The sequence below is a fragment of the Coffea arabica genome, chromosome 10c (genome assembly GCF_036785885.1).
Source record: "Coffea arabica cultivar ET-39 chromosome 10c, Coffea Arabica ET-39 HiFi, whole genome shotgun sequence".
NCBI lineage: Eukaryota > Viridiplantae > Streptophyta > Magnoliopsida > Gentianales > Rubiaceae > Coffea > Coffea arabica.
The window spans coordinates 4,579,236-4,606,948 of NC_092329.1; the positions used below are offsets into that span (position 1 = coordinate 4,579,236).

General features: G+C 36.7%; 3 protein-coding genes across 4 annotated transcripts; 2 read left to right on the forward strand and 1 right to left on the reverse strand.

Annotated features, from left to right (window-relative positions):
* Positions 1-9,551: 9,551 nt before the first annotated feature.
* Positions 9,552-18,165, forward strand: LOC113714497 (uncharacterized). 2 transcript variants are annotated; one of them, XM_027238363.2, is made up of 16 exons: positions 9,552-9,692; positions 10,502-10,899; positions 11,006-11,231; positions 11,304-11,549; positions 11,655-11,773; positions 12,153-12,251; positions 12,361-12,448; positions 13,239-13,468; positions 14,214-14,398; positions 14,582-14,781; positions 15,356-15,688; positions 15,770-15,871; positions 16,191-16,488; positions 16,670-16,818; positions 16,935-17,219; positions 17,613-18,165. In XM_027238363.2, exons 2-16 carry the CDS (start codon positions 10,601-10,603, stop codon positions 17,784-17,786), a joined length of 3,033 nt encoding a protein of 1,010 aa, XP_027094164.1. In that variant the 5' UTR covers positions 9,552-9,692; positions 10,502-10,600; the 3' UTR covers positions 17,787-18,165. The 2 variants fall into 2 exon arrangements, with proteins under 2 accessions (XP_027094164.1, XP_071925062.1); XM_072068961.1 differs by lacking the exon at positions 9,552-9,692 and adding an exon at positions 9,830-9,848.
* A 4,482-nt stretch (positions 18,166-22,647) lies between these two features.
* LOC113713470 (zinc finger protein ZAT2-like) lies at positions 22,648-24,027 on the forward strand. Its single transcript, XM_027237198.2, has one exon. It carries the CDS (start codon positions 22,648-22,650, stop codon positions 23,812-23,814), a length of 1,167 nt encoding a protein of 388 aa, XP_027092999.2. The 3' UTR covers positions 23,815-24,027.
* A 1,178-nt stretch (positions 24,028-25,205) lies between these two features.
* On the reverse strand, positions 25,206-27,192 carry LOC113713411 (uncharacterized). The gene is made up of 5 exons (XM_027237136.2): positions 26,963-27,192; positions 26,630-26,888; positions 25,747-25,926; positions 25,486-25,641; positions 25,206-25,406 (listed from the first exon to the last, which is right to left on the reverse strand). Exons 1-5 carry the CDS (start codon positions 27,148-27,150, stop codon positions 25,239-25,241), a joined length of 951 nt encoding a protein of 316 aa, XP_027092937.1. The 5' UTR covers positions 27,151-27,192; the 3' UTR covers positions 25,206-25,238.
* Between the last annotated feature and the right edge of the window lie 521 nt (positions 27,193-27,713).

Here is a 27,713-nt window from a genome sequence, read left to right on the forward strand (position 1 = left end):
AATGACGCTAATACCCCTACTATTCGAGCTTGTCGAGCTTAAACGAGTCGAGCATAGCTCGGCTCGTCTATTAAACGAGTATCAAGTTGAACTCGAGCTCGGCTCGTTTCTCTCAATAAACAAGCCGAGTCGAGCCCTTATCGAGTCGGGTCAAGCTCGGCTCGCGAGTTACCCGGTTCGATTAACAGCTCTACTGGCCCCTGTCCTTTCTAGCCGAAGGAATGTTGAGCAGATGCGGGACTTGCGCAAATGAGCTAGAAATTTGCCCAATTTGTGTACGCCCAAAGTCTATCTCTCATCGTAGAGCTGTGGCCCGGTTGGCTTGGGTGGGACGGGACGGTGTCTGTATATGATTTGCTTTAGTCCAAGTTAAACGAATTCACGTCTTATTCCAACTGATTCATATCTAAAGCCGAACGTGTAATTATATCTAAGGGCAAACGTGTTTAAAATGAAACTTGTGAAGCCCCATGCACCAAAATTTTACAAGAAGGATGTGAAGTTTGGCATTGTTTTAGAGCATGAAACGACAGCGAAATTGAAGAAGAACTATCATCAATTCATGCATGTAAAATTATTCTATTTCTACGGAGTTGGATTTGCCAAGTTGACTTGTTGCTTGAGATTTGTCAAATTATCACAAGGGTTATAATTGCAGATCAACCAAATGACAAATAACCGACCATGCAAAGCAACTGCTCATTGGAGAGTGTCTAGTGGTCCCAAGGTGATTTGGACTTCAGTGATTTATGTTTGTGCTTTATGCACAGATTTGAATTGTATCAAATAATGGGTAGACATAGAACTGATCAAAATAAGAAACTCTATAATACATCAGAATCAGCTTAATGGGTTACCAAACATGTAGTGTTAATTTGCTCATCAACACATTCTGACATGATATTAATATCAAGTTTCTGTTTTCAAAAGTCTAAGTGAAGACTGCTTGTTATCATCCCATTTGAAATACTCAAAAAGAAAAATAGATAAATTATCAAAACTATGGCCGTCAGATAGATGTTACTTTGTAGATATACAAGCAACCACGAAAATATGATACCAAAAAAGATTGTTGTAAAATTCAAGAATTTTTAGCAAACTAAGTAGGGCTATGCAGCGTTTGTGTTCACAACTAAAAACAGCTTTTGTATAAGGGAAAGTTCGATTAGGGTTTTAACTGTTGCTTGCTTAAAGGAAAAGGGAAGAAAAAAATTTTTAAAGCAGCCCTTTTTAGTGTGATTAGACCACAAGAAAGGAGAAGGAAGGACAAAAGAAATGCAGTACAAGTAGAACTGTTCTACCAGAACGGTCTTTTGTGCAAATGTGAAAAAAGTGCTAAAAGGGTTATCTCGATTCATAAGACTCGTCTCTAGTTAGTAACATTATGTAAGAATCACAAAATGCCGTCAAAATTTAACCCATGGACATAACTTGCAGGTATTTATCATGAATTTTGGAATGGGCTAACCTTCACCTCGTAAAACTTTCTTTTTCACCCAAAAAAGGAAAAAAAAAAGGGGTAAATGTGAAGAAGGAAGTAGAAAATTATAAGTCCACATCATAACTTTAGGCTTAAAGTGGAGTATGTGGGTAGAGTTGAAGGCTCCTTCAACATGATTTTTACCTCATTTTAGCAAAACCTTGGCTAGCGGCCTACAATTCGCTTCCTGAACGAGCGGATCCCTTAGTCTGCCTTTTCTTCGCCGGAAGCCCGCTCCACCGTTCACGATTCATGGAGTATGGTACGTCTCCACTCTCCAACAAACCATGTCTTTGAGCACTTTGAATGGTAATGCGATGTAATCCAGCTTAGCCTCCATTTGACCGAACCCCCCCCCCCCCCCCAAAAAAAAGTAATGCTTTGCTAAAAGAAAAACTCGATTTTGCAAAATAAATTTTTTCGTTTTTCACTTTTAAAATGTTAATTTTACGTCGCTTACGAATTAAGTTAACAAATCTTGATTTCAATCTAAGTTTTTTTTTATCACTTTTTACTCTGAGGTCATTACATGACCTACATGTAGTCATATTTTATGCACAAAATGTCAGATTCCACTTTTTTTGTGGCAAAAATAGATATCAAATTTAGTTTGATCCCACTTTTTTAATAGAAAAATGAATATGGTAGGGTCAGATCCTACTTTTTTAGATATAAAAATAAAATATGGATTGGATCATTTGTTTAACTAGGAATATAATCCAATCTTTTGAGCTCTAAAAAATAATCATGTGCAGGTCATGTGATGGATTTAGAGTAAAAAGTGATTGAAAATTTAGATTAGAACTTAATTTTGTCAATTTGATTTTACAAGGGATGTAATGTTACTATTTTAAAAGTAAAGGAAGAAAAATTCATTTAGGAAAATGTGATAGACGTTGTGAACGATTTTTCCTTGCTAAAACTGCAGATGACAACAGAGCCCCAGGCTCATTAATTTTGGTTTAATTGAGAGAGAGAGAGAGAGAGATTTTGCTGGAATTACTCGAGGTTACTATAGACTACTAGTTACCAACAACAGGGGCGAAAAATTCCAGCAGAGGGTATGGGAGAGTTTCTTAGGTCTGGATTTTATGAACAATAATTATCATTTGGACCTTAATAAGAAAACATGAACATGATTTTTAGCTTTTAAGAATTATGTACCATCATTAATTATTTTTTTGCACTAATCCGCTAGCAACTACTCTCCTGTGTCAGTAGTCTGAACTGACATGCACCGAGATTAAGTCAACTACAGCAGATGAGTTGAGCCAAAATTTATTAATTTGATATTTAGTGAAAAAGACACCTGCTGCTAGTAAAAGCAAGTAATAAGGCGCTTCAAAAGGTTATAACTAATGTGTAGTTCAAGTGTTCGAGTCAACAAAAGGTAGAAAAGTACAACTATTGATCTCCTTAAAATTAAAAAATAAACAGCACATGTTGGTATAATAAGAGTTTCTCCAATTTAGAAAGAAGGGGAAAAAAAAAAAGAAGAAGAAGCACTTGTTCTATCTAATGCAGAGTAAGCAGGTATATATATCAATATCAATAAAAGCAAGAGGTACGTAACATTGAAAACCAACGGAAAATGTTTATTATTATGTAGGAAGCTGCTGCGTACATAGCATCTGCATCTGCATCTTAATCTTAGATGAGTGGTACAATAATTAATTAAGATTATAACGTCTTGACAAATTTTGAGTGACAGCAACTGCACATTGATCCACATGGATCGCCATTCCACTACCTTTAATTTCACTGGTAATCTGACCAGACCCCCTTCATCAATAATAATAATAATAATAATAATAATAATAATATCTGCCACCATATATATATTTCTTCACATAACCTATCCGACAAACGACTTCATCTTATATACCATATTATTGGCATAATACTACTATAACAGGATAGTTCTGTGGCAGCTGCTAAAACACAGCATGCAGATGTGGTAGCCTTCACGCAATTATACACCCCTCTCTATGCGTGTGTGTGTGTGTGTGTTTCCATGCACATGTAGGTACTACACGATCCATGTCCAGCAGGTAGCCACATATATATATATATATAGATGGGTGGATTTAAACTTTGTGACCAACACCGGGACTGCGGCCTGGTGTGGTGGAGCGGACATCATCTCCTCCATCTGCTTCATCCAAAGCTTCATTGGCTACGGTAGGGCTAGTCACGTCATTATCTCGTTTGGGAAATGAAACCTGGCTTTGCAAGATGCGGGCGTGCCCGCTGCTAAAGTCTTTTTCATGTAAGCTCCTTTTTCCGTCGGCAGTATTCTTCTCTGGTTTCAACAATTGTCTCGCCTCGCTAGAGACGATTTCGTAAGACAAAATTAGTGCAAGAAGAAAAGCACTACCGAGCAAGACCCTGGCCTTAGTCGTCATTGGCGATTGAATGAATCGCTACAACTAATTAATATAAGAATGAGAGAGCTAAGGATGGTGTAATATGAATAGAAGAAAGGGATTATTTGTGGAGTAAATGAGTGTTTTGATCAAATGTAGTGAGGAGCGAGGTCTCACTTGCTATTTATAGACGAAAGATTTGGAAAGGATGGACCCCGGGATCGAGCATACCAACTTGGAAGCGTTACTTGCACGACTAAGGACCTTACAAATAAATTCTGTGGATGTCAATATCATATTTACTTGCACAAAATCTCCTCCTCCATCCCTCCCGGCTCCTTTTGTAAGTGAAAAGTATTTAACTTGAAACTTTCCTTTCATCTTATCACTCAATCTAACCGTTCTTCCTTCTTGAATGTACATTTACAAATTTCGAATGTAAATTCACATGGCTGAAATCTAACGACGCATCTTTCTTTGCAACTAAACGGCTGAATCCGAACCATATATTCGTGGCTAGAATATGCATTTATATGTTCGGGACCCCAAATTTACCCATTATATTTGTTCCCAACTCGAGGGAAGCCACTCGATCTACCCCAGTTGGCCAAATCAGTTTTCGTAAGTACACACGGTACAGTAGTGTCAAGTGTGAGAATAAAGCCACACGGCTCTGCGTGAGTGACATTTCTGGTTCAAGCCCATTATCATGACTTGAGCAACTTGGCTTCCTTGATTAATGTCTACGCTCAATAGTTGCTGGGGTAACAGTCTGCAGTTTCTCTATGAGATTTTCATGTGCGAGTATAGTAGGATTGATCTTTTTTCCGGGATGAGATCCGTCAAAAATGTGGGCGCTAAAGTACCTAATGGTGACCGCACAATATAAAAGAAAAACAGACCTGCAGCGCATGCAAGTATTTAGAAGCCGGCCTTCCAATTACTGATTGAGGTCTGTAATCAGAACACAAAAATTGCAAGTGACAACAAATGAAAAATTGGGTATTAGTTACAGGCGTATCAAAATTTTAAGTTTGAGTTACTTACCTTGAAAGGCACATGAGAGTTCTCAACCAAAAGGCAAAAAAAATTATATTTCCTGAAGGATAAACTGCAACGCAATCCATAAAGTTGTCAATCCAACTGTACTTTTCTGTATATTACCATATTCTCTGCTGCACGAATTCTCGGATCTCAATTCTCAAACTCTACCACTAGTTACTGTCAGCTCAGTGGCGGATTTAAGGTTGGGGGACTGGGAGTACGGGCTCCACTGCCCCCTTAGGTTTCTATAGTATTAATAGAATTTTGATATAATTTCAAATGTACATCTGGAGTTTTCTTATGAAGGAAGTGAAAGAATTACGTGGTCCTCTAAATTGGTTTATGAACTAATATTTTAAAAGGGTATATGGATCACAAAGTTTAATTTGAAATAAGTTAAAAAAAGTTTTTTCATTTCAATTTATTGGTGAATATTTTTTTGCTTAAAAAACTAGAAAAAGAATAAGTAAAAAATTTTAGTATTACTTTTGCTCCCATTGAGAATTTTTTCTGGCTCCCTCACTGTGTCAGCTAATGCTACTTTTAATGGATGTTATAATGGGTACTTATTCTTGATGGGAGAAAAGCTCACATACACAAAGCTTTGCGGTCCATCAAATCCTAAATGCCTTTTTCTAGAAAGGATAGTGAAAGTTTCCCAGTTGTTCTTGCTCCGCTTGTCTAGCCAGAACAAGGAATTTGTCTTGATGTTCCTCACATATAGTTAATGTGCGCCAATGTAGCCTGTAGATCAAATGCACAGTGCAAGTTCATAGTTTTTGCAAGGAGGATATACTAATGTTCGCTCCTCGGTGCAGCTCATCTGATCGTGTCGTCTATCTTTACAGCATCGATCACCGTTCTATTTTCCCTGAATTAATGCGCTAGGCATCCTAAGGGGCAGCTCAGCCGCAGAGAATTAGTTTAGGTGATTTCAGGATATCCTGTGTAGACAAATATATATAATAATGTTCCCTAATGTGATCATTCACTTGAAGAAAAATGGTCGAGCCACGTCCATAGTTTTCTGGTGCATAATTCTGGACAAGTCAAACAAGCAATTTATGTACTCAAAACATTCGCAGTATCTATTTCGTTTCAACTAGATTCGCATCATAAAGATTCCTTTGCCTGGTTGGTTCCCATAATCGAGGAAATTTGACAAAATGTATTTTAACTGTTCAGCCAAAAAGGGATGGACCGTAATTGAATCAAAAAACTGTTGAGACCAAATTTGAGTTCTGCAATCATGCGTTGGTTGAATGTCTAATGCGCTTTCTGAGGGCCGCCACTACCAACTGCTGATTTTTCTTGGGAAGAAAACCATCCATTGCTATACCATGGGTGTTTACCTTGAATGTTAACATTCTTCACTCAGAACACCAGCACTATTCATAGGTGCTTGGAGGAAGTTATCATGGGTTTTGTTTTCAAAAATTACTTGAACAAACTTAAGAAAAGAAGCCCGCACAATGCACGGCTATTTGGTGCCTGTATTAAAATACTGTGGTTTGTCTTTTAGTGATTTGTGAGATAAATAGTAATTTGTAAGTATTTTTATCTTTATAAAAGCATGAAACTCTAGAGATTGCAAGTGCAATTTCTTTTTCTTTTTTTTTTTTTTGTGTCGAATCACCTGTGAATTGTCTAAATCCTTGTTCACAACTTTTTTACAAAAAAAAAAAAAGAAAAAAAGAAAAAGCAAATCACTTAAATACATACCTCATCAAACTTTTTCCTTCTGATATATAATTAACTTCCAAAATTATGCAGTAGCTAATTACACGAAAAAGCTATATAGTCAAAATAAAAAGAAAAACATGGGCAGAAACATTTGCATGGAAGTTGGAAAAATATTTCTCAATGCAAAAAGAGTAAAGCTTTGCCAAAAAGAGTAAACCTATTGGCGGTCAACGGTGCCAAAAAAAAAAGAATGATGAAAAGCACACTTGCCCAGAGAGTAGAAGGAAGAGATGCGGGAGAGTAAAATCAAGGAAGAGATAGCTATAACATCGAGGAGAAAATCCGGTTCTCAGGAACTTAGGAATTCATTGGGCTGCCAAGTTACTTACCAAGTTTAAAAGAATGCATCTCAAGGGCCTGAGATTCATTAAAAAGGGTATGAACAATGCCTTAAAACCAGTTTTTGTAGTTGCAAGTTGTAACAAGCAGCAAAATAATTACTTCCCTAGCAGGCTACTAATCTACATTCTATGTGTTCATAACTTTGAATGATTTGTAATCATATTTATGGGTAAAAATGTCGATGACAAACAACTTAATATAGACCCTTAAAGTCATTTCACAAATAACCCAGCATTATCTACTTGTATGTATGTTCTACTAAATCAATTGGTCTGCCAAAACTCAAATCGATCCTCCAGGAGCAGATGAAATTTTGAGAATTGTACCCTCAACTACTGCTTCTTATCCATGTATAGGAAATTTTAAAATAATAATACTTTAATAAGTTTTATGATGTGATGCATACGAAATAAAAATGAAGGTGTGAAGATAAGAAATTAATTGAAAAACTTGTTTATAATGCATACTAAAAAAGTTTTGATTTGCATATCGAAAGACTTAGGACCAATCTCATTTTTGCACCAGAAAAAAAGTGTGGAACTCCAATATCAGGAGAACTCATCGTATTAATGTGTGAAACATGGAAGAAAAGTCCCGTAACACCCAATGGAAGAAGAGTCTTATGGCATCCAAGAGCAATCTCAGAAAGCTATGAATAGTTGTTGTTTCAATGAATTTGTTCACTGATAAAGTCACGATTCGACTTTGATTGTTATGGACCAGTACTAAGATCAAGGCCTAGACAGGCAGAACTAATTTTAACAACAGGAACGGTAACAATGAAAATGGTCCTTCTTTAGTGAGATTATATGAACAAATGCCTGAACCAAAATATGTTATTGCTATGGGAGCATGGACAACTACAGGAGGGGTGTTCAGTACCGATTCTTGTAGTACTATTCAGGGGGTTGATAAGCTAATTCCTATAGATGTCTATTTGTTCGGCTGTCCCCCTGAACCAAGGGCACATATAGATGCTATAACAAAACTTCTAAGAAAATATCTTGAGAAATCTATGAAGATAGAAATACTTCATGTGACGCCTTTCATGCCTCATTTATTTGTAACCTATTAGACTCCATGAAGAAGTAACAAACAAACACACATAAAATTGCTTAATAAAACAAATTCATAAATGAGAAAGAATTAGGGCAAATGTTGGGTTGGGTGTTAAGGTGGGAGTGGTGGTAAATGAGAAGTTTTAGAATCAAATCCCTTCACTTACAATTAAAAAAAAGAATTAATTTTTTATACATTAATTACTAATAGTGAGTACGCTTACTTCAATCAAAGCATTAAAGTTTAAATAGAAAATTTTGGAAACTCAGTTTATTTTGCCGACAAAAACTACCTCACAATTAATTAATACAATAACTTGGCAAATCAAATTCATGAAACCTATTAACTGATGCTTCAGTTCGTGATAATGAGAATTTGTTTTTCAGTTGCATTTTCTTTTGAACAAGGGAACCATTAACTACTTTTAAAATGCCAAAGCACTTGTGTTTCTCATACTTTCAGCTTAAAAAAAGGTGAAACCAGTGTATGTAAGAAATAGTCGTTAAAGCAAGAGGATAACGTCCAAATAGGGGCTGTCGCCCTTTCTCACCCCCCAAATTTCTGAAAATTTCAATTAGGTATATAAATAACATAATTTTATAAAATTTTCATATGATTCCTTATATTGCCTTCCCAAAAAATTTTATTAAAATTTTCCTCTGCCTCCTCCTAACTCTGGTCATTATAATACATAGTACTGTACCATTGGTGCGATTTTTGTACCTTTTTTTCCCTTTGTGCCTAGAAAAGAAAACTCCATTTGACTCAATCAACTTTCATATACAACAATCATTTTGTGGAATGACTTCTCAAATTTACCTCTCTATTTTGAAATTGTAGTTGTCACTAACTGAGAAAATAAGAAAATAACTGTCTTACGTGATCAAAAGCTAAGCTAAGATCCTGTGTTTTAAAATCAGTTGCCCTAATTTTCCTTGGTGATGGGGTCAAAAGCAACTGCTGGATATCGGAATTTCTATATATATTTCTCAAATAAAAATCTTGGGCATAAAACGAAGTTGGAGGCAAGCTTTAGAGGGCAAAAAGTAAATAGCTATTTTACAAGCTGGACCCCCAAAGCAGCTCGCCAACTGCATGACACGTGTTGCACGTCGTGCGGTAGTTGCCAATGTAGCGTACACCGACCACGATACCTCGATCCAACGGTCTCAAACTGAGACCCCACACGCTTCCCCAAAACCCGAATAACAAAAAAGAAAGAAAATAATATGCTGCTATTACTACTATATATATAGAAACAAAAGAAATTTTTTAATTCCACAAGCGCGAAAAAGGCCAAGATCGACACAACACTAGTTGTGAATTGCAAGCAATCATTTGCGCAACCTTTGTCCAATCACTTCTCTTATTTATTTTGTACAAACATGTACTTGTAAAACCAAGAAAAAACCCTAATTGTTTTAGCAAATCTTGCAAGTCAATTTTCTTGGCATTTCAGTCATTAATTAATTTTTGGGGGGTTGGGAGAAACGGTTTTGTCTCTGTAAAAAGGAATATGCCATTCTGCCAAACATTGGTTCCTTAGCAGCCATTCGGTTTTACGCTAATTTTTATTCCATTTGATATATTTACTCAGTACAGGGCACAAGCTGGCTTTCCCTTCTCCCTCTCTGCATTTTCCCTCTTTTCCCATTCAGGTACTATCTCTCTGTATCCCAATGTATATAATTTTTTTTGAAATTTAGGTCTTCCCCTTTTTTCTTTGTAAAAAGAAGTCATATATTAAGGTCTGTTTGCAATTACAAATTGTTGATGTTAAAGTTTGGAGCTCAAAGCCTTCTATTCGTATGAAGGTGCTATTTTTCTTTTCTTTTTTCCCCTGGAACCCTTGATGTATTGTGCTGTGTAGATTGTGGTTTTGTGCATTTTTGAGTGAACAAGTAAAGAATTTTGTTATTTGCGCGAAGTGGGTACTGGGAACTGAGGAGTTGGCTTTGGTGATTAGTTGCCGAATTTATTTAAGTTTTTGCAAGAAAGGAAATGGCTTTGGTGGTGTTGTTAGTATCTAGTTTGCTAAATTTGTTTCTTTTTCTGCTGATTTGCTTTCTAATGTAAGGCGGAGTATATTATTAGTACGACTCAATCGGTTTGATGTTTCTTTTCAGTGTACTTCTGAGCGTCTTTCATGCTTGTTTCAGTTTGTCATGAATGACTGAAGAAACTATTAATTCATAATTTTGTGATGAATCAAGTTGGCTTATTTTCACCGCAGAATTGACTATCTGCAGAACTTCTTTTCCAAGTTTGTTTAAATAGCCACTTTAAAAAGTTTTATCTGAGATTAGTAGTGAGTAAGCTAATAGTGATTTCTTTCTATTTACTTTGTGAGTGTGGGGTTTGCATTCTTTATTGCCCAGTTGCCCTTGTTTGTTGCGCTTTGGTGCTTATTTGTGCAAATTATTGACGGTATGATGTCAAGATTCACTCATTTGAATTCTTTTTTCAGGATCCAGGGGCTGGTCTTTGTTCTGCAGTTGGTGGTAAGGAGCTGGCATGCGTGCAAGATTTTGAGTCAAGTGAAGTAGCTTGGATTTGAGATTGTTTAATGGGTTCTAATAGGCAGTCTGTTGGTTTCTTGGATACTCTCAATATGGAGACGGTTAGGACTATTTTGACTCACACATCCCCTTATCCGCATGAGCATTCGCGTCATGCAGTTATTGCCGTGGTTGTGGGCTGCTTGTTTTTCATATCATCAGATAATATGCACACTCTTATCCAGAAATTAGACACCAATATTAAATGGTGGTCTATGTATGCTTGTTTGTTCGGATTCTTCTATTTCTTTTCATCTCCTTTCATAGGGAAAACAATTAAACCCAGTTATTCAAATTTCAGTCGATGGTAAGCTTCTTTCTTTTCCTAACTTTAGCTACGAGGCAATCTTTTTGCTACGATGCATTCTCATAGATCAGAGTAAGTTGAACTTTTATTTGCATTTGCTTTGCAGGTATATTGCATGGATATTAGTAGCTGCTGTATATCATCTTCCCAGTTTTCAATCAATGGGAGTGGATATGAGGATGAATCTTTCTTTGTTCTTGACAATTTTTGTCTCATCAATTTTGTTTCTTCTGGTCTTCCACATTGTATTTCTTGGACTCTGGTATATTGGCCTTGTCGCTCGTGTAGCTGGAAAGAGGCCTGAAATTCTGGCCATTTTGCAAAATTGTGCTGTAAGTCCTCAGAACACATCTTTTTGTCAAGCTAAGCCTTGGTTCTTATTTTATGGCTTTATCTTTGTGTAGGTTTTAAGTATTGCCTGCTGTGTCTTTTATAGCCATTGTGGCAACAATACTGTGTTGACCAAAAAATCATTTGAAAGGAGAAGTTCTGGTTGGTTCACACTGTGGAATAAGGAAGAGCGTAATACCTGGCTTGCAAAGTTTGTCAGGATGAATGAATTCAAGAATGAAATTTGCTCGTCTTGGTTTGCTCCTGTGGGATCTGCTAGCGATTACCCGCTCCTCTCCAAGTGGGTTATTTACGGAGAGGTATGATTTTCGGCTGTCAAGTTCATCTGATATTCTTAGTCAGTCTTCCAGTGTTTAGAAACTTATGCTTTTATGCCCTTTGTTGTCCCGCTTTACTTTTATCAGTCAAACTGCAGCAACGGTTCATGTTCAGGATCATCAGGTGATATTTCTCCCATATATTCATTATGGGCCACTTTTATAGGGCTCTACATTGCCAACTATGTTGTCGAAAGATCAACCGGGTGAGGTGCTAACTGGTGCTTATTTTCAAATCTATAAATGTAGTTCTTTCACTTTTCTTGGTGATTGTCTGTTTGTCGTTTGGGTCTTCTTGTTGCTGAAATTTCCTTTTATAGTCATCCTTTCATGGTCAAGAATCCATCTTAGGGCCATGAAATAGAGGCTACCATCATCCCTCATAGTTTAAGGTTCTATCCATTGTCTTCTTCAACTTATTCAGATGGAATTATTTTGGTCAATGCCTTGATAGAAGTATATGACACATGGTGCATGTCAACTGAAAGTGTGCTGGTGCAGCTTTAATTTTTTTTTTTTTTTAAATCAAGTTTCTCATCTTTGGTAGCCTAACTTCCTTTTTATTTTGTCATGTGTGGTCAATAGATGGGCCCTTAGTCATCCTATGTCACTAAAAGAATTTGAGAAGTTGAAGGAAAAGCAAATGAAGCCCGAGTTTTTGGATATGGTTCCTTGGTACTCCGGGTACATGCTCTCTCTCTCTCTCTCTACACACACAAACAAAACATTGGGAACATTAGGGATTGAAAGGTCCTTTTTGCTTTTTTATGATCTCAATGATTGATTGTTGCAGGACATCCGCTGACTTATTTAAAACAGCTTTTGATCTACTGGTATCAGTAACTGTATTCGTTGGACGCTTCGATATGCGTATGCTGCAGGTACTGTTGTGTAATTGAACTCATTGGTTGGAAATTGATGTTGCATTGTAGAATGTGTCTCCCATTCTTCATGTTTAAGTACCTCCATCCCAATAATTTTGTCACTCTTATAAGGACTCATGCTTTCTATAAAATAGTGTTGGCAAATGTTGTGCAATCTTATTTTTTTATTTTTTGCCCTTTTTCTTACATGCAATAATTTTTTGAACATTGTTGATAATGGGAATGGAAACAAGAAGTGGGGCCATAGTTTTTTCGAAAGGTCCAAGCAAAAATGTGTTGCATGACTTCAGAGTTCACATTCTGACAACTTTTTTATGTCAAGCTGGATTTTGAAGTTGATAAGCATTTTGTATAACAATTGTTGACCCCCATGGTTTGGATTTAAACATCATTCTCACAAGGGGTAAGAACAAAAAACCAGTTGACACATATTTCCTATTTTTGGTAGGGGTGACAAAAGGGTCAAACCAAAAAGCAAAGTATGTCACTTTCGTTGGGAGAGAGTAAATGTTAATAAAAATTACTAAGCACTGAAAGTAATTTTTAGGCAATCTTATACCATATCTGTTTGAAATAAAAGATTTTTGCTCTGTAGAAGGTCTAAACAAGTACATGGCAGGATGGCAGCGTTCTGCCTGCCTTTCATTTTCCTTCTATACAAAGAAGATGGAGTTGGTGGTTAATTGGTGAATTTGGGAATGGGTCATGGGTTTTCTCATGCTATTATCATCAATCTCAGTCTGGTTTCACAGTGGTAGCTTCTTAGATTTCTTGTCCTCATTCTCAGGCAGCAATGAGCAGCGTTCAAGATGGAGCTAAACAGGAGGATCTGCTGTATGATCAGTTTACTGAGAAAGATGAGCTGTGGTTTGATTTTATGGCTGATACTGGTGACGGTGGAAATTCTTCCTACTCTATAGCTCGCCTTCTAGCTCAGCCTTTACTCAGGGTCCGAGAGAATGGTTCTGTGGTTACGCTGCCTCGTGGTAACCTGCTCCTTATTGGGGGTGATCTTGCGTAAGCAATATTACTTACATTTACTCCATTTGTGATGCAAAAGGTTTCTAATGGTTCCAAAGATTGAACCCCATCATGAGGTTTTGCCTTGTACAGTCAACATATATGCAAGATTTCCTTGTATAATAGAGGATAAAGAACACTGTATAAAACATTCTGAATGTTGAAGGACAAATGTTTTCATTTTTATTTTTTTAATTTCCTTTATGTATTTTTCAAATCTGGAGGTTCAGGACGAAATGAAACATATTGCTACACTGAGGAACTTGCTTTTTAGGAAGGAATTTTAACTTTCCTGAGTTGAATTAATCCTCTTATGGTTTTCTTGTTATTTAGATGTTTTCCTCTCCTAGTTAGATCTTCCAATGCAAAACGGGTTTTCAAACTAGTACACAATTTCTTTGCAAAATATTCATCAAGTTAAGAGCAATTTTCTTGGTAACGTGAATAAAAACCTTTTTCTTTTGGTTGAACAAACTAAACTGGTCGAATATTATTCCTCTTGGGTATACGAGATGCAACCTTGAACTAATGTTGAATGTGGTCCAAATGAATATAGAGCTTATCATTTAACTGATTCAAAAATGTAGTCCATGTCCTTTTTTTTTCAGAAAAAAATGATTAGATATGCCTACTACTAAACTAAACTGTAAATCATTCTATAGATGCTTTTTGGTGAAATTACATGACATTGACTCTCAAATGGTCACGTCAGTTGCATCTGATTCTGTTTTATTTTTAACAGATATCCCAATCCATCAGAATTCTCCTATGAGAAGCGGCTCTTTCGCCCCTTTGAATATGCGCTTCAGCCTCCAGCGTGGTATAAAGAAGAGCATATAGCTGTTAATAAGCCAGAATTGCCTTGTGGGGAGACTCAATTGAAGCAGTACAATGGGCCTCAGTGTTTTCTTATCCCTGGAAATCATGGTTGGTCTTGATCATGGTCTTGGGATGGCTTCCTCTTAATTCTTATTTTTAAGTCAACCAAAGATAAATTTCTGCGACCATTAATGCTATTTCTGTTAAGTTTAATCAACCATTGCTTTAAACCTGGGCGTTTATCTGTTGCTAGCAAATGATTCATATCCTGCTGATTTTTCCCTTTTGCAGACTGGTTTGATGGCCTTCAAACTTTTATGAGATACATCTGTCATAAAAGTTGGTTGGGTGGCTGGTTTATGCCTCAGAAGAAAAGTTATTTTGCTTTGCAGCTACCAAAAGGGTGGTGGATATTTGGTCTTGATCTCGCTCTTCTTTGTGATATTGATGTATACCAGTTCAAGTTCTTCTCAGAGTTAATAAAGGAAAAGGTATCTCCTACGTTACTCTTAATTCTATTAGTATATTTCATTTTACTTGTTGGAGAAATTTGTATACGTTGCCTTTATTCCTTCACACACATGCTTTCAAGTGACAAATGACTTGGCTTAAGTCTAAGAGATAGATCTAAAAACGACGAATGTTCCTTACTTTGCTATGAAGTATCATAAAACTAATCAGAGTCTCTTCCAAAACAAGATCTAGAACATTTATAAAGACCAAATTTTGGATTTATGGTGCTATGGACTTGTCTGGAATCACGTGTCATATATTGCTTATCCATCCCTACATCGTTATTGAGCATGCCTTTATGCTACCACTCCGTTAGCTATACCTTCATTTGACCCATTCTTGGGATTTGTTCTGGCTTTTTCCATCTAAAATATTCGTATTTGGAAAAAAAAGTCATTTTTCTTGAAAGGGTTGAGTAGTTTAACCTGGTTTTGCTATTTTGATAAGTAATCAAACTTGGTTGAGCGTTGTCACCATTTCTTTTGGTTGAGTTCTTTTTCTCTTCTCACCTCTGTTTCTAGTAGTCCTGAATCAAGTGGATGATTTTTGTAGGTTGGGGAAAATGATTCAGTGATCATTATGACTCACGAACCCAATTGGCTTCTTGATTGGTACTGGAATGATGTGACTGGAAAAAATGTCTCACATCTGATTCGTGACCATTTAAATGGGAGATGCAGACTCCGAATGGCTGGGGATTTGCATCACTACATGCGCCATTCATATGTTCCATCAGATAAGCCGGTTCATGTGCAGCATTTGCTTGTAAATGGTTGTGGTGGGGCTTTTTTACACCCCACACACGTGTTCAATAATTTCAATGAACTGTATGGGACATCATTCGAATGCAAGTCTGCTTATCCTTCTCTTGAAGATTCAAGCAGGGTAAGAAACCTGGACTCCTCAACTTTCAGTTAGATTTATTTTGTATTTTGGCTTCTAAAAGAGCTGGATCTTTCGGTGCAGATTGCTTTGGGAAATATATTGAAATTTCGCAAGAAGAATTGGCAGTTTGATTTCATTGGTGGGATTATATACTTTATCTTGGCATTTTCCATGTTCCCTCAGGTAGTTAAATTTCTTTGATGTTATTGACAAGTTCTGTAGATGTGTAGGCTGTTGCAATCTGAATGTTACATTTGATTGCCTCCTGCTCCCTCTATAAGAATAGTATCTACTGCATTTCCAACCTCTTCAAGGCTATGTTTCCTTGTTGCCGAACAGTTTTTCACTTTAGACTATACTAACAAGAAGTTATGCTTTGGACCTAGAGACTGTTGCACAATTATTTCTGCAAACCATATAACAGAAATTTAAGTTACATCGTCTAAAGTTATGCTTTTTTGCTACTCCACAAGTAAATGACTTGTTATTGTTCTTCGTGTAGTGTAAGCTAGATCACATCTTACAGGATGATACCTTTTCTGGTCACTTGAGGAGCTTTTTTATCACAGTCTGGGATGCTTTTATGTACTTGTTGGGACGCTCCTATGTGTCCTCAGTCAGTGCTTTTCTGCTGCTAGTAGCTTCAGTTATTTTTGTCCCCAGCAAAGTTTGTCGCAAGAGAAGGGTTCTAATTGGGATTCTTCACGCGTCTGCACACTTGGCTTCAGCATTGATTCTCATGTTACTGTTGGAATTGGGTGTAGAGACTTGTATCAGACACAAGTTATTGGCTACTGCAGGTGAGTTGTTTGTTCAAATTGGTTATACTGTCACGAGAGTAGAGCTAGAATAATGCATATTTTTCTGGCCCTGCATACGTGCATTTTTAAATGTTGAAATTCTTGATTTTGAAAGATCATCATGTTAGGGTTTCAATGTTTCTGATGTTTTCACTGACGTATGACTCAATCTTTTATTTAGGTTATCACACTTTATATGAATGGTACCGATCTGTGGAGAGCGAGCATTTTCCAGACCCAACTGGCCTTAGGGCACGTATAGAACAATGGACATTTGGCCTTTATCCAGCATGCATCAAGTATCTAATGTCTGCTTTTGATGTGCCGGAGGTGAGTATGCTTCCTTAAAAAATGGTAAAAGGAAAAGCATTAAAAAAATCATTTTTCCTGTTTGGTCTTTTTCCTTGCAATACTTTCTATAATATACCTTCTCTGTGCAAGTCTAGGTCATGGCTGTCTCAAGGAATTACATCTGCAAGAAGGGGATAGAGTCACTCTCCCGGCAGGGTGCTGCTATATATTATGCTTCTGTCTTCCTTTACTTCTGGGTCTTTTCAACCCCAGTGGTTTCATTGGTTTTTGGAAGCTATCTGTACATCTGCATAAACTGGCTCCATCTACACTTTGATGAAGCCTTTTCATCGCTACGAATTGCTAATTACAAGTCCTTCACACGATTCCATATTGACCGCAAAGGCGATCTTGAAGTTTTCACCCTTGCCGTGGACAAGGTAAGCTATCAAATTTGCTCAAATGGTAACCAGAAATCTCCATATCATGTTAGGGTGGCATTTTTTTATGGATCTGTTTGGGTTATGCTGCCGACTTACTCTAAGTCATTGTTTTAACCCTCATATTGGTCTGGATTTATATTTTGGTGTGTGTGTGTGTGTGTGTTGGGGGGGGGGGGGGTAGACCTGAATTTTGGTGCACATTTGGTGATGCAAATGTTAACCCAACAAATAATTTCTTCTGCTCCATTGTTAAGGCCACTCTAGAAGAAGGGTCACATATATGATGACTGACCTTTTAGAAAAGTGATGCTCATGTTCTTTCTTTTTCATTTTTCCCCGGTCCGTTCTGCCATCACTTTCTTAACATCTACCTACTTGATTGTTGTGCAGGTTCCAAAGGAATGGAAGCTGGATCCTAACTGGGACGCGGAACCAAAACAGCATTTGAGCCACCAGCGGAAGTTCCCCAGCAAATGGCGAGCAACTTCCTCTCAGCAGGATCCCGTAAGCGCTGTCCGAATCATCGACCATTTTGTTATTCAACAAACACAGAAAGAAAACTGACACGTGATCATTGAGAATCATCAATTGGTTGGTCATTGATATTCTTTTCAGGCAGGACAATTGGCTGGTAGTGTAACAAAGCTGGTAGTGTAGTTACCTTAGGAAGTTGTATCACAGAGAATTGAAATATAGGGGGAGAGAATGCTGCTGCTGGTAATCAACAAGTACCTTAGATCAGTGAAAAATTAAGAAAAGGAGAAAAAAAAAAAAAAAGAGAGAAGAAATTTTGTTTATTCTTAAATTTTGTTGTTTATTCTTCGGTTGAGGGTTGCATGACATGTCTTCTTCCTCGATGCTAGTGGCTGCAACTAGTTTAGATGAGTTTGTCACATCACCGTCTCATACTGCAAAATGTGACCGAGGATTTAATTTTGCAAAATCTGCTGTGGAATTTAATTTTGCACTGCTACGATGGATGGAGTAGTTATAATTAGACCGCGGATTTCGATGAAACTCCATGAATGAATATTGAATACTATACTAGTAGTATAAAATCAAGAAAGAGCGAGCAGCCGTTTCTCGTTCCTTTGCAGCGAAGAGTTCAGAATTAATCAGACATCTGCAAATTCACCGCACCGTCATGGACTCCAGCCAAATAATTCACAATAATGATTGACCTAACGCGATTAAGAGCATCGTTCTATTGTTTTGTTCAGTCAGGCTTCATCTCTGCAATAGTATGCATAGGTTCTTCCTTCTTGGGTTGAAGAATGAATTAGACCGTATCCGCGTTGGAATTAAGTACTAGAAGTGGGACCAAGGTGGTCTCACTCCTTTCAAGCACATGGAGTTCGTGTGGCTTTTTTTTTTTTTTTTTTTTTGGTTATGTTAAGGTTGACTAATACCTTTTTGTGATAAAATTAAAGATGCAACGCAATCCCTTTTCTTGGTTCTCAAGCCATTCACTAAAGATTTTGATTATAATTGATCTTCTAAGGTTATACCCATTTTTCATTTTATCCTCTAACCTTTAATATTTTTTATCACTTAAACTTCATGTAAGACAAAATTACCCTTCTATTATTTTGACTTTTCCCTTTTTCCTCTTCTGTATTTCTTCTTCTCTCTTCCATTCTTCCCAACAGAAAAATTCATTTTAACAAAAAAAAAAATTATTTGGAGTTTGTAATTGCGTTTTTGAGGGAAGTTTTAAAAAACATCAAAAAGCTAATTTCAATCTTTTTGTACAATGTCATGTGTTGCAAATTACAATTAATGATTATTAATCAGGTCTCAAACTCATCTTATGATATTTTATTGAGAATAAAAGTAGAAACCGGAAGGAGAAGGGGAATAGGCAAAAGAATTGAAAGCTTAAAAAATGGTACTTTCGTAGAAGTGGTTTGAATATTTTCGTAGAAGATAGATCTTTACAATCCCTCTTTTTTAGTTTCAATCACTAAGATGAAGTTTCTTGTAGAAAAGAGGAAGAATTAAAGAAAGAAGAAAGTGACAAAGAAAATAAAGGAGGAAAAAAAGGGAAAGAAGAAAATACAAAAGGGAGAAAAAAAAAAAAGATTTTAGAATAATAAAGGCGTAATTTTGTTAAGAACAGTACAGTATACTTGTTTCTTATTCTTTTGTAAAGATTACAAAGAAAATATGGTTCCATTAACAAAACGAACAGCCATCCTCAAATTAGCAGCAAGCAGTAAAAAAAAATGAAAATTCGCTTTGCAAGGCTTTAATTGGGTCAAATCAAACGTGACCCAAAATGAACCATGAAGTATACATATCGCGCCATTTGCCCGAGTTCCCGAAGCTCGAATTGGGAGTAGGGCATGTACCATTAGGTTTATCGTACAATCGTCTGATTTTTGTACATTTTACTTGATTTAGTGTATATTTATATTTCTTTATTATACACATAATTTTATTCTTGTACACTAATTTAATAGCATCACAATTACAAACATACAATACCTTGTAAATCTACAACACCTTCCGAAAAAGAACAATCAATAACTTTATCATTTGTACAATAGTTTCAATTGTATCGCCCCTTTGCCCCCAAATTGCATCTCTTCCTCATGATATTAACATTTTGTTTTTCTCTTGCTCAAAATGTAAATTTTTTTTTGTATTTTTTGGGATTTGAGTCACTCGAATTAACAATTTAATATAAATAATATCCTCTATAGTTTTTTTTTTTCTTTTTTTGGTTTCTTGTTGGTCAAGGTACCGCAAGTAGCAAATCATCAGCTTCACTTTCTCAAACGTTGCAGTATAGTAACTTCCGGAGTAGGGTTAGCACTTAGCAGCAGTTTAATTGAAGCATTTACTTTTGTCCAAAACTCCAAACTTGGTGCAACCACTGATCATCAGCCATCATCCCACAATGAATAAATCATCATATCATCACTTCACTTTTTAATAGATTTCTCAATTTTTACTTTAAAAGAGTCAGAGGACAAAGATAAAAGATAAAGATGAAAGGGATAATTTCAGAAACCTCCCCGGAGGTTTTCGTCCTATTTTTTTAGAACGAGTTGAAGGTGTAGGCATTATTGGTGGACAATAAATCGATAGACGGAACTGCCATGAAACGACTTATTAGTTGATTAATAGATCACTTCGGAATGGCATATACATCACACACTAGAAATCAAACCTGAATGTTTTTATATAGGAAGTAATTGTTTTTCAAAAATTGAGAAATCCAAACAGAGCCTTTGGTAATACCAAAGGCTGGAATAACCTGCGAAGAAATCAAAAATTGTTCTAGACTAGAAGTTCCACCATCCATCATCTATGCCACTGGAAGCGCCATCAGCCATGCCTCTGGCATCATCCCTACACAAATGAAAGGAAAAGCAAGCAATAAGTTTATTGACGCGACACGGTTCTCTCACAAAAGGCTGCTGAAATGAATAGCCATTTAGGAGTTGGGCTTTTAGTGCAAAATGAGTTTCAGAATCCGTTCTCAAAATAACTAAAATGAACACCATTCTTCTCTCTCAAGGGCAATAAGGCAGAAAGTACATAATTCAAACAAGATGCACACAAAGTTTAGGCAAGATGATGAAGCATAAATATACCATTCTCTACAAGATCAATTATATAACCTGCACTGTGAGGCAGATGTTATTATTCCACAATATACTGAAAACCAATAATCTCACCATCAGCTAAGAGGTCATATTATATTTAACATTGAATTACTTACCGATCGATTTCAACCATGCAGATACCAAACTCCACTTTAACCTTGCAGGGGCATTAGTCTAGTATTCAGAGAGAACATCAAGCATGTCTAACGTATATATACAACTGTTGACAACATGCACAGAGTCACCACTTCATGCAAATACTATAGAGTTTAGGAGAAGTCTTTCTGGCTACAAGCCTACACCATAAACCAATATCTTCTTGAAGTCCATTAATATCAGTGCATCACTTTCATCCTCGACGAACAGAACTCAAAATGCTCACACCGGATTTTTTAACAAAATCTAAGAAGCTCATTTACAATTCCCTGATTGGAATTTATAAAAATCATTCTTAGGTAAAAAACAAGGACCTCCCTTATTACAGAGACCTCCCTTATTGTGATGAAAACACAATAATGCCCTTTATTAATTGTCAACTCATTGAAAAACTCTATCAAATATTAAAACTCTCTCATCGATTATTAACCAATAATTCAAACCACAATTTTTTCTATTTAACTATCTTTTCTTTTTCTCATATATCTATTTTTCTTTCAAACTCATTTATCTATTATTATCAACCAAATGCGTACTATCGCTACTAATATAATCACCATACACGCTAAACCACCAATACTTGTATATCTTACTATCTATTCCCAATCCTCGATTTTCTGTTATTAGTAAATAGTTTCCTCGCACCTATTTTTTTTCCATTTTTTGATAGGTATTAGCAAATTGAAATTGTCAAATGACAAATTGAGTGCTAATTTCATTATCAAATTAGATGGAATGAAGATAGTGATAGTGATAAAAAATAAAATTAAGGACAAGAAGTGGAATAGAAACTAAATATAAGTTATACTATTATGGTTATCATGAAAAAAAGTGTTCTTGGTATATATTTATAACTACATTGTGTTTCTATTTTTGATTTACAATTATTGATATTATTCCTATAGAGAGAATTTGATTGATTTTGAACTCTGTGCCAATGGAATATATTGAATATTGATATTAGTAGTGATTGTTTAGATTATTTTGTATTAAAAAGGTGGCAGTCATGGAATTGAAATTTAGGAATATTGATGAATATTATAGTATATTAAGTAAAATCTAATATTGTTATGAAATTGTAAGTAAGTTTTTGGATATATGATGTAGCGTTTATAATTGATACAATGGTCTGCATCGAAAATTTTTAGGTAAAAGAGGAACAATAGAACAAAGATAAGTGCTTATTTAATGATAATTTGGATGTTAATAAGTAGGTAATAGTGGTAAAAAATAAAGATAAATGAAAGAGAGACTGTAAACCATTTTTTCCTTTACATTTTTGTTGTTAATTATAACTCAAAGGTATTATAGAAAATTGGGGGAAATTATAGCCTTTTGGATCTAGAATATTACTTAAATAGTGAAAATAAGGGAGTTAAGTATAATTTTTAGAACTTGAGATGAGCTTTCTGCAATTGTTAAAAACCTCAGGGGAGGTATGTGAAATTAACCCAAGATGAAAAGCTCCCACCATAACCGAAACATATAACTACCCAACTCCCCCATCTCTTACGCCAACATCAGTAACTTCCTCCCTCTCTCGTGTCTTTTCAGTTGTTGCCCATAATGCCTTTTTATAGCCATTAACCCCATTTCTTTGCTCTTTTTTTTTTCTTTTTTTTTTCCCCTCTCTTCCTACCTACCTGCTGAAGAAGATGGAAAACGACCAGAGCAACATTGACGACAAGGGTACCACTTTTGTGGTTGACGCCAGCACTTCAGATTCCCCGACACCTTTAATGACTTGCCCTGACGGTCAAGAAATCTCGCCACCAACCCCTACACCGCCATTTCTTGATTCTGCTCCAGGCACTAGTGGGACCAAAAACGTCACCTTTCCAAGCCTGAAGTACCACCAAAAACCCAGGAAAAAACGAACCAAGTTGGTCAATATTGCCGAGCATGGGGTTAAGTCTGGTGGGAATATTTCCAAGCCTAAATGTGCCAGAAAGCCTGACCCTAATGCACCCAAGATCACCAGGCCCTGCACTGAATGTGGCAAGAAATTTTGGTCATGGAAGGCTCTTTTCGGGCACATGAGATGCCACCCGGAGCGCGAGTGGCGCGGCATTAACCCTCCTCCCAATTTCAGCAGGCACCACCACAATGATGCCTCGACATCAGGAACCAAGGAGAATTCTTACTGGATGTCCGAGGAGGATCACGAGGTCGCCGTGTATTTGTTGATGCTGGCTAATGGCCGTGGTCCTGATGCTGCTGCTGCTGCTGCTCATGAGTCCCCAACTGTGACTACTGCTTGTAATAATGTGGCAGTTCAAGGAACATCGGAGTCTGATAACGCTGCTGCTTTGATGGGCTGTGGAGATGTTGATGAAAATACTGCTGCTGCTGGTCCTTCTTCCGGCTTGTTGAATTGTACGCGATTTGAGTGCTCAAGCTGCAAGAAAGTCTTCGGTTCTCACCAGGCTTTAGGGGGTCATAGGGCTAGTCACAAGAATGTCAAGGGTTGTTTTGCTATTACTAAAAATGACGGCGAGGAGGAAGACAGGACGGGAGAAGGGGAGGTGGTAAAAGATGGCACTGTAGAAGAGGACAAGATGTTGATGGTATTTGGGCATAAATGTACCATCTGTTTGAGGGTTTTCTCAAGTGGTCAAGCTTTGGGCGGCCATAAAAGGTGCCACTGGGAGAGAGGGGATGAACCATCAGGACTCACTCAGGACCTCAATCCCTTTTCCTCAGGAAAGGAGGGTTCTTCTGGTTTGGACTTGAATTTGCCTGCCCCTGCAGAAGATGATGATTCTTCTTCGTCCTATTATTCAGGCCTGGCATTAGATTTGCGATTGGGACTCAAGCCCTGATTAAAGGTCTTTGATTTGCTTTAGTTGATTGCTCTATTTTAGGCATTTGTGATACTAATTTGTACGACTTATATTACTATTAGATAGTTGAAAAGAGTTTCTTCATGGCTGCAAATTGGAAGCCAAAGAACTCCACTGAATGTATTACTAATTCATCGAAGCTATACTTCTCAGAACTACTAGTTCCTAATACACACAGTGTTACCAAGTAGTGGTGGTGCAATTGCTGAAGCATTTAAACAGACATTCATACACTGTTCTCAGTATATAATGTTTCTTATGGTTGGTCGTTATTGAACCCTCGGTCCTTTATATACATCTAGTTGATGATATAGTGCATAATGTTTCTTATGTTTGGTCGTTATTGAATCCTCAGCCCTTTATATACATCTAGTTGACGATATAGTGCATAATGGGCCCTGTTTGACATGTCTTGTTTTTATGTTAATGCTTTTTAGGTTCTTTCCTTTTCTGTTATGACAACTTACTGTAGCTGCCAATATTTATTGGAATACAGGGGAACAAAATCCTGTTCCTAGACATTTCTTCCCTAGCATGTTCACCTAATTAGCTACTGATGATTGGATTGTTTGACTTCATTTTAGAGGGAATTGCCAATTTGCTACTCGACATGGTTAAGGTTCTTTAATACTTACAGTTCTTGCCTGTTTAGCTGTGTGTCTTCTTGAATCTCTTTCTGTTATGTCTCTCCAAGCTCTTACATAGCACACTATTGGAGAGCCATATGATTGAATTCCAGCATGGTTTAGGTGACATTTGAGAGATTGATTAAGCAGAAATCAGCTGGATTCATAAAAAGATTATAGACAATTTATAGTCAATAGTGCTGGCTCAACCTGACGTAAAATAAAAAGGCAATTTTTGAATATAAATCCTAGAACAATATGCCAAATTGCAGAGAGTTATAGCTATTAGCATGAGAAATAAGTGGTGTAGGGTGAATGTCCTACTGTAGATTAGCTTTCAGATTTAGTAGGCCAAAAAAAATCTGATGAAATGGTTCACTTCACTTGGTGAGTATGTCGTCAGCCTATTAGAAAATCAGCAGTTTCCTTTGTTTGAGCATACTTTTGTTAAATAACATAGAAAATTGACCTGCCTTATTATACAAGTTAGTGAAACCCAATAGTGCTTGAGATTTTTGTTTTCCACTTTTTTAAGCAATAGTGTGTTAGATTTACATTGAAGGAGTTTATAGATGATCATACGCCAACATGTGACAACGGCTGTCTCCATGTCAGAGGATATAGATCAGAAACAAAATGAATCAAATAATCAAGTCTCCCTGTTAAAAAAAAAATTTGGTTTTTTCTTTTTATGTTAAAAAAATTGGTTATACTTCTTTTAGACAAACAAACTTTAATCTCGGCGCTACTTATAAAAAAATTGGATTTAAACCACAATCAGTAATCTGAATTCAGGAAGCGTTCATATGGTGTTCCCTTTAAAGCTCTCTGCACATCTTCTCCATTCTTGATCTGCGTTGATAATGAGCCAGAGTGTATCTTAACCTGATGGCTACTCAGGTTTCTGTGTGGTAGCTTCAGGAAGTCCTGAACATCTATTAGTTTCTGTGAAAGCCATTTATGACAAGCTCATTAGGCACATTACTAGTTGCATAGGTCGAAAGCTTTTAAGAGATGCTCTTACCGTGTGGTTTCTGACAACATCCTCATAGTAGAGGACAATGTGTCTAGTGGTTTTGAAATATTCCAGAGCCCTGGCGGTAGTCTGTTCTTCTTTCTTGAGATTAGGTACAAGTCGTGTGGTATTGATTGAAGGCTTGTAACTCGCAAGTACTTGAGCCTTGTTGAAGAATTAAAATCAGAAAGCTAGGAGGTAAGGCAGAAACCAGCATAACTTAGTTAAAAGCTAGGAGAATTTAAGAGGAAGGAAGGAAGGAATCTGGACCTCTTGTGGTGAATGCACATGAGATTTGTGCGTTCCGTTCAACAATTTAGCATCTTTGTCATAGACATTTGCAATCAGGGATATCATTCTGCGCAGATGATTTCTTCTGAAGAGATATATTGCATGTACACCTCTCTTCTTGAAGTATTCTGCTATCCCTTCATGGTACTCTGTCAATCCCTTCAAAAGGTTCACAGTTTGTAAAGTTCAAATGGCACAGAACTTTCACGAATTGTTTTCAGAAATTGACAGGCCTACATTTGACAAAAGGAACTACTGTAATTTCACTTCACAGCAGCAAATTTCCACTGACAAATCAAGTCAAGAACATTCTGCTTCAGGAACTATATCAAAATCTCTTTAATGACATTTTTTGAGTTTGTGTGATTCAAGCTTTACAGCATGTTCCCTCCTTTTAGCTGGTACTGCACTAAAAGCTTGTGCTGGCTTCATTTGAAAATATCTGATAATAAGAAGGAATTTTCTTTGTGCACTTATTGGCCATTGGCAAGAAGTACTTTGCAGTAATCAGTTCCAATGGGAGCAGACATTCACAAAAATTGCTGGTATTGATGAGCTTCTCATTGTGGTGGAAATGGAATACGTCGATGTAGATAATTAACCTCTAATGGCCATCACGGCTAGCAATGCCTCCTTAATAGATGAACTAAAGACAAGTTTTTGTCATAGTTCCAGTTAAATGTAGTCTGAAGATGAAGACTGAAATAATGCAGATTATCATATTTATCGAGGGCTCAAAACTTGCAATTAAGACCTCAAGCTATTGATGAAGAAAGAGAAAACTATGCAACAACATTGGCAAAAAAGGGTAAAATGCAGCATTTTCACTACGTCAACCAGAGCTTGGTTGTGAGCTACTAACCTGGTTAAGCATCCATTTAAACCCGACTGCAGCTGAACACTCATTCTTTGATGCGCTGCTGTACCAGTCCAGATTGTATACCTTATCCATAATCCCATATATCACAGATAAGTTCCTCCTCCTATCTCTTGCCCCAAAGATTTCACCATTTGAGCTGACATTCTCATGGCTATTTAACAATGTCTCAAACCATCCACTGCCAGATCTCTGCATCGATATGATAGCAAAAAATTTTACTGGATTGCAGGCACATTCTTGCCTACATTGAGATCAGACCAATTAATTGTGAACAATCCAGATCTTTTCAGAAACTAAAATGAGTTTCCTATTTACCTGCTAAAGGTTTTGGGTTCTGGAAAATGTAGATATGCAGTTTCACTTATTTCAATTCCAGAAGCTGGGCATTGTTTTTGAATCTGTTTGAGTTTTAGCAAATTACTATCCCTGAAATAAGCCATTTGCGTTGTACAAATTGAGAAAATGTACACTCCACAAACCATACTGAAGAGTAAGACCGCCATTCTCAATAGCAATGGAGATTTCTTTGGTGTCTTTATCACCAGTCTATCCTGTATTCATTAAAGATTAAAGATTTGTTAGTTCTTCTGGAATGCCAAAAAGGGCCGCCTATTATAGTATGAATCTGGTTTAATATAACATGAAAGTATTAAAGGGACGCTGCATCTGTAGAAAGCATACCATGTAAAAGACACAAGCTAAACTGAAGCTTCCACCTAAAATTTTCCATTAAACTGTGAAGGGCAGAATCAGAAGAAGAATATAGAAACAAAAGTAATTTGTTTCTTTTCTTTTATTTTTTTTTTACTGGTTATTTTTTCACTTACGCAAGAACAGTTAGAGAAATGAGGAAAAAGAAATGGTCAGCGTGAGGCTACTAGGACAAGATCAAATCTGACCATGAGCAAAATCCACTCTCCTCATGAGGTTCAACAACTCCCATGAGTAGTCAAGAAGAATAAAAGCCCTTAGAGTGCGTGATCCGGGTTTTTTCTGGCCGGATTACAAGTTGACAAATGAACTTATTTCCCATAAATCTAGGTCCAAAAGAACTGAACTTGACCGT